The 15419-nt window shown below is 41.9% G+C and overlaps 1 protein-coding gene across 3 annotated transcripts in view; it reads left to right on the forward strand.

Annotated features, from left to right (window-relative positions):
• The window catches only part of LOC139418588 (interleukin-13 receptor subunit alpha-2-like), a 31260-nt gene extending 29615 nt beyond the window's left edge, over nucleotides 1–1645 (forward strand). Inside the window, exons 9-10 of one of the 3 annotated variants that reach the window (XM_071168175.1) lie at nucleotides 614–710; nucleotides 826–1645. In XM_071168175.1, the coding sequence (XP_071024276.1) occupies nucleotides 614–710; nucleotides 826–940 (212 nt within the window). In that variant the 3' untranslated portion in view covers nucleotides 941–1645. The remainder of the gene's footprint in view (nucleotides 1–613; nucleotides 711–825) is intronic. The other 2 variants (XM_071168174.1, XM_071168176.1) reach the window with 2 other exon arrangements.
• The last annotated feature ends 13774 nt before the right edge of the window (nucleotides 1646–15419 follow it).

Consider the following 15419-nt stretch of genomic DNA (forward strand, 5'->3'; position numbering starts at 1 on the left):
AAAGTGGTGGTCCTAACTGACCTAAGACAGGACATTTTTACTCTGATTAAATATCAGGAATTGTGAAAAACTGAGTTTAAATGTATTTGGCTAAGGTGTATGTAAACTTCCGACTTCAACTGTATGCATATACACTGAGTGTACAAAACATTAACACCTTCCTAATATTGAGTTGCGCCTCAATTTGTCGGGCATGGACTCTACAAGGTGTTAAAAGCATTCCACCGGGATGCTGGCCCTTGTTGACTCCAATGCTTCCCACAGTTGTCAAGATGGCTGGATGTCCTTTGGGTGGTGGACCATTCTTGATACACTAGGGAAACTGTTCAGGGTGAAAAACCCAGCAGTGTTGCAGTTCTTGACACACTCAAACCGGTGCGCATGGCACCTAATACCATACCCCGTTCAAAGGCACTTCAATATTTTGTCTCGCCCATTCACCCTCTGAATGGCACACATACACAATCCATATCCCAATTGTCTCAAAGTTTAAAAATCCTTCTTCTTTTAACCTGTCTCCTCAATCAATAAGGGATAATAGCTTTTCATAATGGTTTGTACACTCTGTGTATTTCCTGTAAGGAGGAGTCTCTGAACCCATATCTTTCCCTAGATACAGAGTCAGATGCTGTGGTGGGCTGTGCCGTGGTCATCGGGATCATCATCTCTATGTTGATCCTGTCTCTGTTTGGGTGGGCACTATGGAGAAAGTGAGTACACACACACACACACACACACACACACACACACACAAAACCGTCTATTTAAGCACTGAAATACTGGTGAAGGATCATTGCATATCTTGATCAACTCTCTGTCTCTTAGGTGGAAAGCCAGAGAGGGGGAAATTATGCCTTTCGGTCCCCTGCACAAACTGATGGAATATTCCAAAGGACTCTCTGCTCGCAGTCATTTCAATAAAACAAGAGAGAACCAGTAGTATAGCCTTTGCAAGCATTACCTTTGGGCAGACAAATGATAAAGAGATCAGAGTTAGACTGGTGTTCACACTTATTTGAAGCACCCATGCAAACATGCTCAAACACACCCATGCGCACACCCATGCACAGACACAACATGAGGATGAGACAGTAAAGCTCTGTGTAATTTCATATTCAAGACAGAATTGTATGGACTTGTATGCTGATATTCATCTCTTATGTATCGATATGTTACTCAGTAGAATAGGAAGTGTTCTTACCGAACCATTTACGTAATGTAAAACTCTCGGTTTTACGTTACACAGTATAGACTTAAGAAATACCATAGCTCTTTCCGGTTTGTTTACTTTCCACATGTCTTTCATTTATATCACAAATTATACTTACTGGAGTCGGTTTTTGTAGTTTTAGTTTGATGCCATTGCATCCAGTCGAATGTATCTTTTAAGTGCTTTGCATAGAATTCCCCGGCCTGTTAAAATTGGATGGTGTTGAACTAATGTTATGTTTAATACAATTTTTTGCTGCTCTATAGCTATAAAGATGTGTTGTTTGGTATTTTGTTTACAGTATTGTATTTGCAGTGATTGATGTTTCAGAGACCTTGAGATGTATGTTATTTGGCACCATCATGTGGCCGGTCAGGACGACTATCCTCCAAAGTGTATATTGTTTGCTCTTGCAATGAAGTGTTGCTGTACTGTCTTATGGATGTATTTATATCATGAGCATGGAGAAATTGTAAAAGCAATGGAAGTTGTCTTGACTTTGATACAGAGGAAGACAGGTCCATCATCTCAGACTGTCCCATGCGCCCATGCAAATCCAGATCCTGACCTGGAGTCGTTCCCAGAGGGAGGGTTTTTGTCCTGGCAGCCACCTGGTGTAATGGATCAATCTTCGGCACTCAGAGATCTTTTGGAATCATGCATATATGATAGTTAATGCTCATCAGGACTCAAATAATGACATTTCTACATTTGCAATAGGTGAAAGGTCAGTTTTGCTTGGGTATCTATTGTTCAGACAATGCTGTGAGTAGATGATCGATTTTGGTTTTGATTTGTTCAGACATTGATGAGGCATGATGCCAGTGGGGCCACTCTGCTTGACACAGATGATTGGACACGCACAAACACACATGCACAAACACACAATCATGTTCATACTTGCTTCTCCCACAAAATACCTCATAACTGTACGACTGTATTACCCTATAAATAAGAAATTGGAGGATCGTCACCCCCCTTCTCTCTTCTCTTCTCAACCTGGGTTGGTGCTTTGGCCATTGGGTATGATCTGTCTCTGCCTCCCCCTGGCAGTGGTGGAAAAAGTATGCAATTGTCACACTTGAGTAAAAGTAAAGATGCCTTAATAGAAAATGACTCAGTGAAAGTCACCCAGTAAAATACTACTTGAGTAAAAGTCTAAAAGTATTTGGTTTTAAATATACTTAGGTATAAAAAGTAAAAGTATGAATTATTTCTAATTCTGTATATTAAGCGAACCAAGCGGCACCATTTTCTTGTTTCTTTATTTATGGATAGCCAGGTGCACAATCCTACACTCAGACATAGTTTACAAACTAAGCATCTGTGTTTAGTGAGTCTGCCAGATCAGAGGCAGTAGAGATGACCAGGGATGTTCTCTTATAAGTGTGTGAATTGGACCAATTTCCTGTCCTGCTAAGCATTCAAAATGTAACAAGTACGTTTGGGTGTCAGGGGAAATGTATGGACTAAAAAGTACATCATTTTCATTAGGAATGTAATCTGTCAAAAATATCAATAGTAAAGTACAAATACCCCCCAAAAATACTTAAGTAGTACTTTAACGTATTTGTACTTTACTCTGCTGCCTCCTGGTCAGCATGTCCACAGATCACTTCGACTGCAGGGTGACTTTTTTTGGGCAATTTTGATCACCATGTAATTTAGGAGAATTCTAGTCTACCATATTTTCTCTCATAAATTATTGCACAGAGGAAAACTGGTTAATCTGTAAATCCAAGTGATATAATTGTCATTTATTTTCAAGAATGACCATCATCAGTTGCAACAACCCAATGATGTTGCCAACCAAGTGACAGGCCACTGTGGTGAAGACTCATCTGTGACACGTTAGAGATCCCATAAGATGTAAATGGAGTGGATACAGTTGAAGTTGGAAGTTTACATACACCTTAACCAAATACATTTAAACTCCAGTTTTCACAATTCCTGACATTTAATCCTAGTAGAAATTCCCTATATTGGGTCAATTAGGATCACCACTTTATTTTAAGAATGTGAAATGTCAGAATAGTGGAAAGAATAATGTATTTCAGTTTTCTTTCTTTCATCACATTCCCAGTGGGTCAGAAGTGTACATACACTCAATTAGTATTTGGTAACATTGCCTTTAAATTGTTTAACTTGGGTCAAACGTTTCAGGTAGCCTTCCACAACAAGTTGGGTGAATTTTGGCCCATTCCTCCTGACAGAGCTGGTGTAACTGAGTCAGGTTTGTAGGCCTCCTTGCGCGCACAATTTGTTTCAGTTCTGTCCACAATATTTTTATTTCTATAGGATTGAGGTCAGGGCTTTGTGATGGCCACTCCAATACCTTGACTTTGTTGTCCTTAAGCCATTTTTCCACAACTTTGGAAGTATGCTTAGGGTCATTGTCCAATTGGAAGACCCATTTGCGACCAAGCCTCCTGCAGCAAAGCACACCCAAAACATGATGCTGCCACCCCCGTGCTTCACGGTTGGGATGGTGTTCTTCGGCTTGCAAGCCTCTCCCTTTTTCCTCCAAACATAACGATGGTCATTATGGCCAAACAGCTCTATTTTTGTTTCATCAGACCAGAGGACATTTCTCCAAAAAGTACGATCTTTGTCCCCATGTGGATTCTTCCTTGCTGAGTGGACTTTCAGGTTATGTTGATATAGGACTTGTTTTTACTGTGAAAATAAATACTTTTGTACCTGTTTCCTCCAGCATCTTCACAAGGTCCTTTGCTGTTGTTCTGGGATTGATTTGCATTTTTCGCACCAAAGTACGTTCATCTCTAGGAGACAGAACGCGTCTCCTTCCTGAGCGGTATGACGGTTGCATGGTCCTATGGTGTTTATACTTGCGTACTATTGTTTGTACAGATGAACCTTCAGGCATTTGGAAATTGCTCCCAAGGATGAACCAGACCTGTGGAGGTCTATAATTTCTTTTCTGAGGTCTTGGCTGATTTCTTTTGATTATCCCATGATGTCAAGCAAAGAGGCACTGAGTTTGAAGGTAGGCCTTGAAATTCATCCACAGGTACACCTCCAATTGACTCAAATGATGCCAATTAGCCAATCAGAAGCTTCTAAAGCCATGACAATTTTCTGGAATTTTCCAAGGTGTTTAAAAGACCCAATGGAATTGTGATACAGTGAATTGTAAGGGAAATAATCTGTCTGTAAACAATAGTTGGAAAAATTACTTGTGTCATGCACAAAGTAGATGTCCTAACCGACTTGCCAAAACTATAGTTTGTTAACAAGACATTTGTGGAATGGTTGAAAAACGAGTTCTAATTACTCCAACCTAAGTGTATGTAAACTTCCGACTTCCAACAGTATATGGATTTCATATTTTCAAGGGGCGTTCGTTATAATCATCTTTAGACCATCAGTCTAAAGTCATTGAATTCTGAATATGCTCCTTACTCAAATGACCTATAGTGGATTGGTTTTTCTAACGTTGTTGGCCTTAGAGCAGTGGTTGTCACTAATATTTCTGAGGGAGACTCTTTTGTGAAGCAAACTCGCGAGCCGCAATACCCATCGGTGAAGGGGGAGAAGTAACTAAGTCAAATAGATTCACACAGGATATTTTAAGATACTATTAACATGGACCATCAAGTTATTTAATTCTCTATTTTAGAACACTTTGGGGGTATCCGAAACAAATGTGTAAAAATAATTTGATGAATCTTTTGAATCTGGCGTTATTGCCATTACCTCAATGAAAGCACTAAGATGTGTCACAACAGCTAATTCCAAATTTCAGTCGGAAGTACAGTGGGGTCTAAAATTATTATGCCATTTTTTTTGGGGGGGGAAATTACACTGAACAAAAACATAAACTCAACATGCAACAATTTCAAAGATTTCACTGAATTACAGTTCATAGAAGGAAATCAGTCAATAGAAATAAATTCATTAGGCCATAATCGTTGGATTTCACATGACTAGGCGGAGGCGCAGCCATGGCTTGGCCCGCGAGTCCATAGGTCCACCCACTGGGGAGTCAGGCCCAGATAATCAGAATTAGTTTTTCCTAACAAAAGGGCTTTAAAACAGACATAAATACTCCTGTAATTTTGGCTCTTTTTTTTTTAGATTTAGTCAAGTCAGTCATTTGGACTAAAATATCATTGTCAGTCACATTTTTGTAATTTGAATAATGATTTAATCTAGTTATTGTCAAATTATGAAAAAAAGTGGGCCCTTTTAACTAAATGCCCTTTAATTTTAGTAACATCACATTTGTATTGCCTCATTAACCTATAGTAAACATAAAACACTCACTTCCATGTGCACAAACATACAAACATCCTGTACAACCAACACATTTTCTGCATAACATCCTATTCTCTTCCAAACAGCAGAAATATGAGTATACAAAAAAATGAAGAACACCTGCCCTTTCCATGACATAGACTGACCAGGTGAAAGCTATGAGCCCTTATTGATGTCACTTGTTAAATCCACTTAAATCAGTGTAGATGAAGGGGAGGAGACAGGTTAAAAGACGATTTTTAAACCTTAAGACAATTGAGACATGGATTCTGTATGTGTGCCATTCAGAGGGTAAATGGGAAAGACAAAATATGTAAGTGCCTTTGATAGGGGTACGGTAGTAGGTGCCAGGCGCACCTGTTTGTGTCAAGAACTGCAACTCTGCTGGGTTTTTCCCACTCAACAGATTTCCATGTGTATCAAGAATGATCCACCACCCAAAAGACATCCAGCAAACTCGACCCTTTGCTATGAGACTCGAAACTGAGCTGAGGGTAGCAAAATATTTCTGCAGCTTTGAAGGTCCCAAAGAACACAGTGGCCTCCATCATTCTTAAATGGAACAAGTTTGGAACCACCAAGACTCTTCCTAGAGCTGGCCGCCCGGACAAACTGAGCAATGGGGGGAGAAGGGCCTTTGTCAGGGAGGTGAGCTCCAGAGTTCCTCTGTGGAGATGGGAGAACGTTCCAGAAGAACAACTATCTCTGCAGCTCTCCACCAATCAGGCCTTTATTGTAGAGTGGCCAGACGGAAGCCACTCCTCAGTAAAAGGCACATGACAGTCAACTTGGAGTCTGGCAAAAGGCACCTAAAAGGGCTCTCAGACCATGAGAAACAACATTCTCTGGTCTGATGAAACCGAGATTGAACTCTTTGGCCTGAATGTCAAGCTTCACATCTGGAGGAAACCTGGCACCATCCCTACGGTGAAGCATGGTGGTGGCAGCATCATGATGTAGGGACTGGGAGACTAGTCAGGAATGAGGGAAAGATGAACAGAGAAAAGTACAGAGAGATCCTTGATGAAAACCTGCTCCAGAGCACACAGGACCTCAGACTGGGGGTGAAGGTTCACATTGTAACGGGACAACGATCCTAAGCACACAGCCAAGACAACGCAGGAGTGGCTTGGGGACAAGTCTCTGAATGTCCTTGAGTGGCCCAGCCAAAGCCTGGACTTGAACCCAATCGAACATCTCTGGAGAGACCTGAAAATAGTTGTGCAGCAACACTCCCCATCCAACCTGATGGGGAAAAAGTCAAGGGGTCTGAATACTTTTCATAATTTCCACTGAAAATGTTACGAAAACACATTTACAGGAAGAACGGTGCAGATACAGATAAGTTTGGTAACAGATTTTTCAAGTAAATATTTGTTTTTCATTTACTGTGCACGTTGTACAAAGTATGACATATTCCAATGTGAATAAAAATAAATAAAAAAATAAATATTTTAAATTATTTTAAGTAATAGAAAGTAAGTAATGGGGTAATGCATTGAATCTTTTTGATATTGTATTAATATTGAGAAGATGGATATAGGCTACCTACCTCCTTGTAGCTTAGCTAATTGAAGTTGGAGGCAAACAATTGGTTACAGTTTTAATATCATACATCAAGCACCTTGTTTTTATATTGGCACTGCTGCGAAAAGTTGATGGGCACTGCCAGTCGTCTGATATTAGATGCGCTGTGGCACTGGAGAAGCCTCCTGCATCCTGATCACCAGAGATGTCTGAGAGCTCCACCGTCTACACAGCTCCGCTCAACCGTCCTCCCTGCCATGCAGTCGGTGTCCCCTGTCACCAAAGCCATATTCATTGCTTTGTTTCTCTTCGCCATCCTGCTCATTCTATACGTCATCCTCTGGTATATATGCCGAGACACCGACAATGACTACATTTAAACAAGCGAAGGTCACTTATCGAGGTAACAGAACTGTCCAAGGTAAGGAAACGGTATTGATCGAACTGCTGCCATTTTAACGGGGCTTGTTATGGCGTCAATGTCTTTTGTTGGACAGTGGCATTTGGTGACATTCCTTGTAATATGTTTTGTTTTTAGCCAACACATTTATGAATTGATGCTACCGGACGTTTTCCATTGTGTGCTTAGGCTACTTGTTGAATGACAGCGGATGTCATTCAATGATGTTTTAGCTCCCATATCAATTTGGTTAAGTCCATCGTTAACAGTGCGATATTTTTAATTGAATAATCTCTGTTTTATTCAGTAAATTTGAACATGTCATTTTTTTACAAGGTCAAAAGTGGACAACAATAGGCTTATAGGCTTATCCATGAAGATGAGATTTTCTGTGTATAAATATTGCCTTGTGTTGTATTTCATCCCACTGTAAAATGTAGAGAAGATAGCCTATGTAAAATTGAGTACATATAAGGTAGAGCTAGTGATGTTCTGTCCCCCTACAGATGCAGCTCCATGGACAGGTGAGGATCACCCCACCCCACCCCAGGCCTAAATACCTATGGCATAGATAGAAGGAGCCTGTCCAACCATTGCCGGTGAGACTGTTGGGCTCAGTGGGATTCATCAGACTTAGCGGTCAAACTTGGACATGCTCTAACGGTGTGGTAAGATGTGCTTGGAGGCCACAGATAAGAGGAAGAGGAAGACGGCATGGAGCAGTCACTGCCAAGTGTAAACAACCAGGGAAGAGGGTGACTTCATAATCATCGTTCTCTCTGGTGGACTGTCCGCCGAGAGGATGGCTCAGCTTGGCCTTAAGATAGAACCCAAATACATTGTTAATTATACCCTGTGTCATGGTGACTACACCTATCACATTGCTGTATGCTTTCCGTCTGTGACGGTGATATTGTGATCATGAAATTGTAACATGTTGAGCTTAATGCTATCCTAGTTGTCTAATAAATGTTTAATTTGCAAGTTATGCAGCCATTTCTGTTGAGCCAATTCATTTTCTGTAAAGATCCTATGGACCCTATAGACACCTCCTTCACATAGCTTGGGCTTATACATACTAATCATGATGATACTACCTTCATGTTATATTGCCTTATAGACAGCCTTATAGACCATTCAAAGGAGACATTTTTTATTTTTTTGCTTTGAATCTGAATGTGTGGTCAAGGTGACTGTGTTACGTTTTCATCAGTACTTACTAACATGGACAGTTGAAGTGGGAAGTTTACATACACTTACAGTGCCTTGCGAAAGTATTCGGCCCCCTTGAACTTTGCGACCTTTTGCCACATTTCAGGCTTCAAACATAAAGATATAAAACTGTATTTTTTTGTGAAGAATCAACAACAAGTGGGACACAATCATGAAGTGGAACGACATTTATTGGATATTTCAAACTTTTTTAACAAATCAAAAACTGAAAAATTGGGCGTGCAAAATTATTCAGCCCCCTTAAGTTAATACTTTGTAGCGCCACCTTTTGCTGCGATTACAGCTGTAAGTCGCTTGGGGTATGTCTCTATCAGTTTTGCACATCGAGAGACTGACATTTTTCCCATTCCTCCTTGCAAAACAGCTCGAGCTCAGTGAGGTTGGATGGAGAGCATTTGTGAACAGCAGTTTTCAGTTCTTTCCACAGATTCTCGATTGGATTCAGGTCTGGACTTTGACTTGGCCATTCTAACACCTGGGTATGTTTATTTTTGAACCATTCCATTGTAGATTTTGCTTTATGTTTTGGATCATTGTCTTGTTGGAAGACAAATCTCCGTCCCAGTCTCAGGTCTTTTGCAGACTCCATCAGGTTTTCTTCCAGAATGGTCCTGTATTTGGCTCCATCCATGTTCCCATCAATTTTAACCATCTTCCCTGTCCCTGCTGAAGAAAAGCAGGCCCAAACCATGATGCTGCCACCACCATGTTTGACAGTGGGCATGGTGTGTTCAGGGTGATGAGCTGTGTTGCTTTTACGCCAAACATAACGTTTTGCATTGTTGCCAAAAAGTTCAATTTTGGTTTCATCTGACCAGAGCACCTTCTTCCACATGTTTGGTGTGTCTCCCAGGTGGCTTGTGGCAAACTTTAAACTACACTTTTTATGGATATCTTTAAGAAATGGCTTTCTTCTTGCCACTCTTCCATAGAGGCCAGATTTGTGCAATATACGACTGATTGTTGTCCTATGGACAGAGTCTCCCACCTCAGCTGTAGATCTCTGCAGTTCATCCAGAGTGATCATGGGCCTCTTGGCTGCATCTCTGATCAGTCTTCTCCTTGTATGAGCTGAAAGTTTAGAGGGACGGCCAGGTCTTGGTAGATTTGCAGTGGTCTGATACTCCTTCCATTTCAATATTATTGCTTGCACAGTGCTCCTTGGGATGTTTAAAGCTTGGGAAATCTTTTTGTATCCAAATCCGGCTTTAAACTTCTTCACAACAGTATCTCGGACCTGCCTGGTGTGTTCCTTGTTCTTCATGATGCTCTCTGCGCTTTTAACGGACCTCTGAGACTATCACAGTGCAGGTGCATTTATACGGAGACTTAATTACACACAGGTGGATTGTATTTATCATCATTAGTCATTTAGGTCAACATTGGATCATTCAGAGATCCTCACTGAACTTCTGGAGAGAGTTTGCTGCACTGAAAGTAAAGGGGCTGAATAATTTTGCACGTGATCACGTGGTGATCCTAACTGACCTAAAACAGGGGATTTTTACTCTGATTAAATGTCAGGAATTGTGAAAAACTGAGTTTAAATGTATTTAGCTAAATTGTATGTAAACTTCTGACTTCAACTGTACATACAAAGCTAAAGACCATAGTCTACAGAGGGTAGTGTGAACGGCCCAGTACACCACTGGGGCCAAGCTTCCTGCCATCCAGGACCTCTATACCATGCAGTGTCAGAGGAAGGCCCTGAAAATTGTCAAAGACTCCAGTCACCCTAGTCATAGACTGTTCTCTCTGCTACCACACGGCAAGCTGCACTGGATAGCCAAGTCTAGGTCCAAGAGGCTTCTAAACAGCTTCTATCCCCAAGCCATAAGACTCCTGAACATCTAGTCAAATTGCTACCCAGACTATTCACATTGCCCCCCTCCACACCACTGCCACTCTCTGTTGTCATCTATGCATAGTCACTTTAATTAACTCTACCTACATGTACATACTACCTCAACTAACCGGTGGCCCTGCACATTGACTATGTACCGGCACCCCCCTGTATATATTGTTATTTCTTACAGCTCCTCTTTAATTTCTTGTTACTTTTATCTCTTATTCTTATCCATATTTTTTTAACTGCACTGTCGGTTAGGGGCTCGTAAGTAAACATTTCACTGTACGGTCTACTACACCTGTTGTATTCGGCACATGTGTCTAATAACATTTGATTTGATTTATATAGTATATAATATATTCTCAGAGCAGATGTCTGTATGTTTTAAGTATTCTACTGATGACTCTGCGCAGATGAGTTATTTAACCTCTGGTGACCCCCTATTGGTCCGTACTGTTCTTTAATCCTGTAGAGAGAACCCCACAGAGACACAGTGGGGTATGAAGAGGCTGCACACACCCTTTGATGAGTCTCCTGGCCAGGTAGAATAAACCACTCAGTGTTGCAGCTCTCCACGGCTCTATGTTTCTAATGGGTTTTCTTCGGAGGATAAATGGACCTCTGGAAATTGACTCTGAAAATATACTTATCTCTGAGATCAGTGGCTAGCCCACACCTGCACAGAGCCATTAATAGACTTACCATGACACAGTTTCAGTCCTACCAGGCTCCAGTTGATACACTTCACAGACTAAAGCTAACATTCAGCCTAGATTAAATCAACACCTATAACAATAAATACGTGTTTTTTGTTGTTCACCAAGTCAGCCTCTTTTATAACCCCTGATTAATTTGCAATAGTTTTATGATCACTCCTTTGCAAAACAAATTCATGCCTCCATAAGTTTGTTTGAAAGAACACAAGAAGGATTTATAAGCCTTGAGACAATTGAGACATGAATGTTGTATGTGTGCAATTCAGAGGGTGAATGGGTAAGACAGAAAATGTAAGTGCCTTTGAACGGGGTATGGTAGTAGGTGCCAGGCGCACCGGTTTGTGTCAAGAACTGCAACACTGCTGGGATTTTCAAGCTCAACAGTTTCCCTGTGTGTTTCAAGAGTGGTCCACCACTCTAAGGACATCCAGCCAATTTGACACAACTCTGGGAAGCATTGGAGTCAACGTGGGCCAGCATCCCTGTGTAACGCTTTCGGCACCTTGTAGAGTCCATGCCCTGACGAATTGAGGCTGTTTTGAGGGCAAAAGGGCGAGGGTGGATCGCAATGTTAGGAAGGTGTTCCTAATGTTTGGTATACTCCGTGTATATTTTAGTTGCAACACTGCCGCTCTGCCACCTCTCAATTGAGCACATGCCATGCAATACCACTAGATGGCGATATAACGTGTTATCACTTTGATATGCACACAAAAATGTTTTCACCTACCCTGTCCACATAGTAAAAGTTAATTACCTCATGTAACTGAACATTTATAGTCAGCAAAGAAATAGTGCACACTACAATATACACTTCCAAGTATTTATTATAGTGCCATTCAACCCATTGAGACCTGATGAAAGGTCAAAACCTTCTTCTTATAATAGACACACTAGGGAGCATTTCTTCTAGTGTGCAGAGGAGTCTTTTTTTGCTAATGAACATTTGTGTACGGCACCTGCTCAAAACCGTTGGGTATGCAAGTGTTCCGCCATTTTTCAATATAACTGCTTGAAATGTTCTGTTTTACTGCGATGTCGCTTTTCGGGTTGGTCTGTTTCAACTCAATTTAATCTTCCGAGCTGCCTTGAGTAGTAACTCATTACCCGCTGGCTGTGCTATAGAGTGTAAATATGATTCAATAAATTGCGGTGTTGGGAGAATGACCACCTGGTTTGTGTTTGTCCTGGTACTTCTCCTCTGCACTGTTTCACCGACGGACATGCCCGAGGCCACGGAAGCAGCTGAGCACTTCCCACAGCATTGGGGCTCTCTGTCCAGGACACATGATAAAGACCACATACTGGTCTACTCTCATCAGGTTACATGAAAGGAGTAATAGTAACAGTCTCCATGCTGTGTGTCTAATTTGACCGTTATATAATGGACTCATCCTAGTGAGGGCCCAGTGAGGAGTCAGAGGAGTTATACAGCCAGACAATCCTGCCGTTCTACTATCACTCAGGAACACTTCTCTACTAATTATTCACAAACCGCCAGAGACAGAGGACAGCTACACACACACACTCACACTCGCACTCACACACAGTTCGGTTCAATAGCTCAGGGAACAGAGGCACTGATGTGACAAGACTGCTGAGGAAAGCAGAGCTAGCGCCTCAGGGACGTGTCAGAGTGACAGACTGGCTCGCACACTCATAGACACATACACGCGGACGCACATACACACGCACGCACACACACACACACACACAATTGTCCGATTTTGATCTCGCATCTTTTGTAATAGCGCATGACGAGTGCCGGCAAATACCTAGATGGAAGTTGGCTGTTGTGTAGTTATTATATAACATCAGAGGAATCAAATGATTGAGTCCAACAATCAGTTTGGGAGCCAAAGCCCTGACTCACACAGCTGAGTTCACTAGGCATTCAGCATTGATGAATCATTTGTAACTAATTGCAATTCACTGATAATTAATAAGGTAATACACTTGAATAGGCCCAGCCTCCATGGGGTGTAAGCACACACCCGGCCAGCATGACGCGTGGAGAGCAGATGCTTGGCAGAGGGGGGGGGGGGGGGGTTGTTTGTTCCTCTAGTTAATATTTAATTTAGGAGGGGCTGTGTTGAAGTACAGGGTCAGGGGGAAGGTCCTGCTCTGGACTGAGCAGGTGCTGAGCTACAGAACACCTCTCAGGCTCTGACATAGGGCTGGGACAGCTAGGGAGCTCTCTGGTCCACTCAGGCTGCTGGTGGGTTTAGGTAGTGTCCACATGCCACTTGAGGTGTCCTACCTGTTCTGTTCCACCTATTCCTGGGCCATGTGGTGTAGTTGCTGTGGATCCCTCACCTCAGGAGGAAGGTGCCAACCAGAGGTAGTCTTTACTTTTATCAACAATTTGTTTGGAATTTGACTAACCGCTTTACATATATGTTTAATTACTCAGTTATTCTGCTATATTAATTAACAGTGCTGACAATGGCCCTTGGTCAGGGCAGGCCCAAGCCTTTTGAGGGCCCAAGGCAAGATTTTTTTTTTTAAAGTTGACAAATGAATTTCCTGTAATTCTATGCATTTTGCCATGCTAATATGATATCTGAGTGAGAGTGACTAACAAAATCAATGGGTATTTTGGCCGTGATTACTACAAGGTTTAGATAGCTGGTTAGACTAATTTACCAATCCATTTTTATTTTGCTGACATAGGCTAATTGAGTGAATGTAAGTGACTGACATAACAAGAGAGAAACTGATGATGCACAACCAATTTCCAAAATGGCGCCTTATGTATTCTACTTACTCTCAGCACATTTATTTATGTGTTTTTGTCTTTATCTGTTTTTAGGTCAGGAGTCACTAATCGACCGTTTATTACTTATGCCCAGGGCCGGCCCTGCCCTTGTTAATGGTTTCACTGACCAAGCCTGTGATTGCATCCCCTGCCTACCTCTGTCCCCCATGCTCAGTAACTGGAATCTGTCCCTGCAGACACACTGTAGAGCAGGGCCGGCTGGTTACTGCGCCCTGGGGTCAGGCTGCTCGCCCTGGCTGCTCACGCTTTTAGAGGTCTCACTGGGGAGTTATATGTACTGTATATAGTTTGCATGTGGGAGTTTTTTGTTTGTATAGCTATATCACTTACTGCATATCAGCATTTGGACTCACATCTGTGGTGTTAAGGCAAGAGTGGCCGGCGCAGTGACATTGATTACATTGTAATGTGTAATTACAATACCTCATGGTGGATCCATGAGGTGAACCAGTGAACCTCACATTTAGATTTGAATCATTTAGCAGATGCTCTTGTCAAGAGTGACTTACAGGTAGCTAGGTGGGACAACCACATATCAGTAGAGTCAGAGCTAAAGAAGGGGGGGGGGGGGGGATTATTAAAGAGCGTTTGAAGAGGAAGGGTTTCAGATGTTTTCGGAAGTTGGGCAGGGCATGTATGTGTGAACCACGCAACACTTGCAAATAAAGGACCATCAACTCCATTTTATGTCTGGACATGACCTTATTATTATTATTGAACATATGGGCAATTACATCTGTTTTTCCAACCAGTTGCACTTCTAACTGGTTTTGTTGTAGTCCTGGGATACTATTTCCTACTTTGTTTATTTAGCAGTGTGAATGTTGACCTAGAGCTGAGCTGGTGTAAGTCTGGGGAGGGGGAAGAAGGGGGAGGGGAGAGAAGGGCCAGGTGTGATGGTGTCAGGACTCGTCAGGACCAGTCAGGAGGTGCTGACTGTGGAGCCTGTATGGTGTCACCTTCCACACCTTCAGAGGTGAGCAGCAGGACCTGTAGCTGCAGCTGTAGAAACATCCTGCCCAAGAGGAGACACCCTCAAGACAAAGGCCCTACTGAGGAGACAGCATCTACAAACAACCACACATCATCACAAACACTTCCTTCAGCAGGCAAGTGAGGCCATGCCTTTTCCCAACAGTAGCTCAGTGTTAGGTTTGTCCACTAGGAGGCGAGAGGGAGACATGTTTATAGTGCAGGTGTGGTCAGACTAAATTCTCCAATGACCTCAATGCTGTCGGATGCTCTTCCATAATGATTGTAAGGGATTGTAAAAGTAAACAACAAAATTGTGGCAGTGAACATGATTCTTTAGCTCCATAAAGTTGATTTAAAGTTTTTTTCTCATTTTAAATAATAAGTGTCTGTGCAAACTTTTACTGTGTATTAATAAGTGCATGTATGCATGATGAAATAAATACGTGGTACTC

Source organism: Oncorhynchus clarkii, chromosome 10, assembly GCF_045791955.1.
Source record: "Oncorhynchus clarkii lewisi isolate Uvic-CL-2024 chromosome 10, UVic_Ocla_1.0, whole genome shotgun sequence".
Taxonomy (NCBI): domain Eukaryota; kingdom Metazoa; phylum Chordata; class Actinopteri; order Salmoniformes; family Salmonidae; genus Oncorhynchus; species Oncorhynchus clarkii.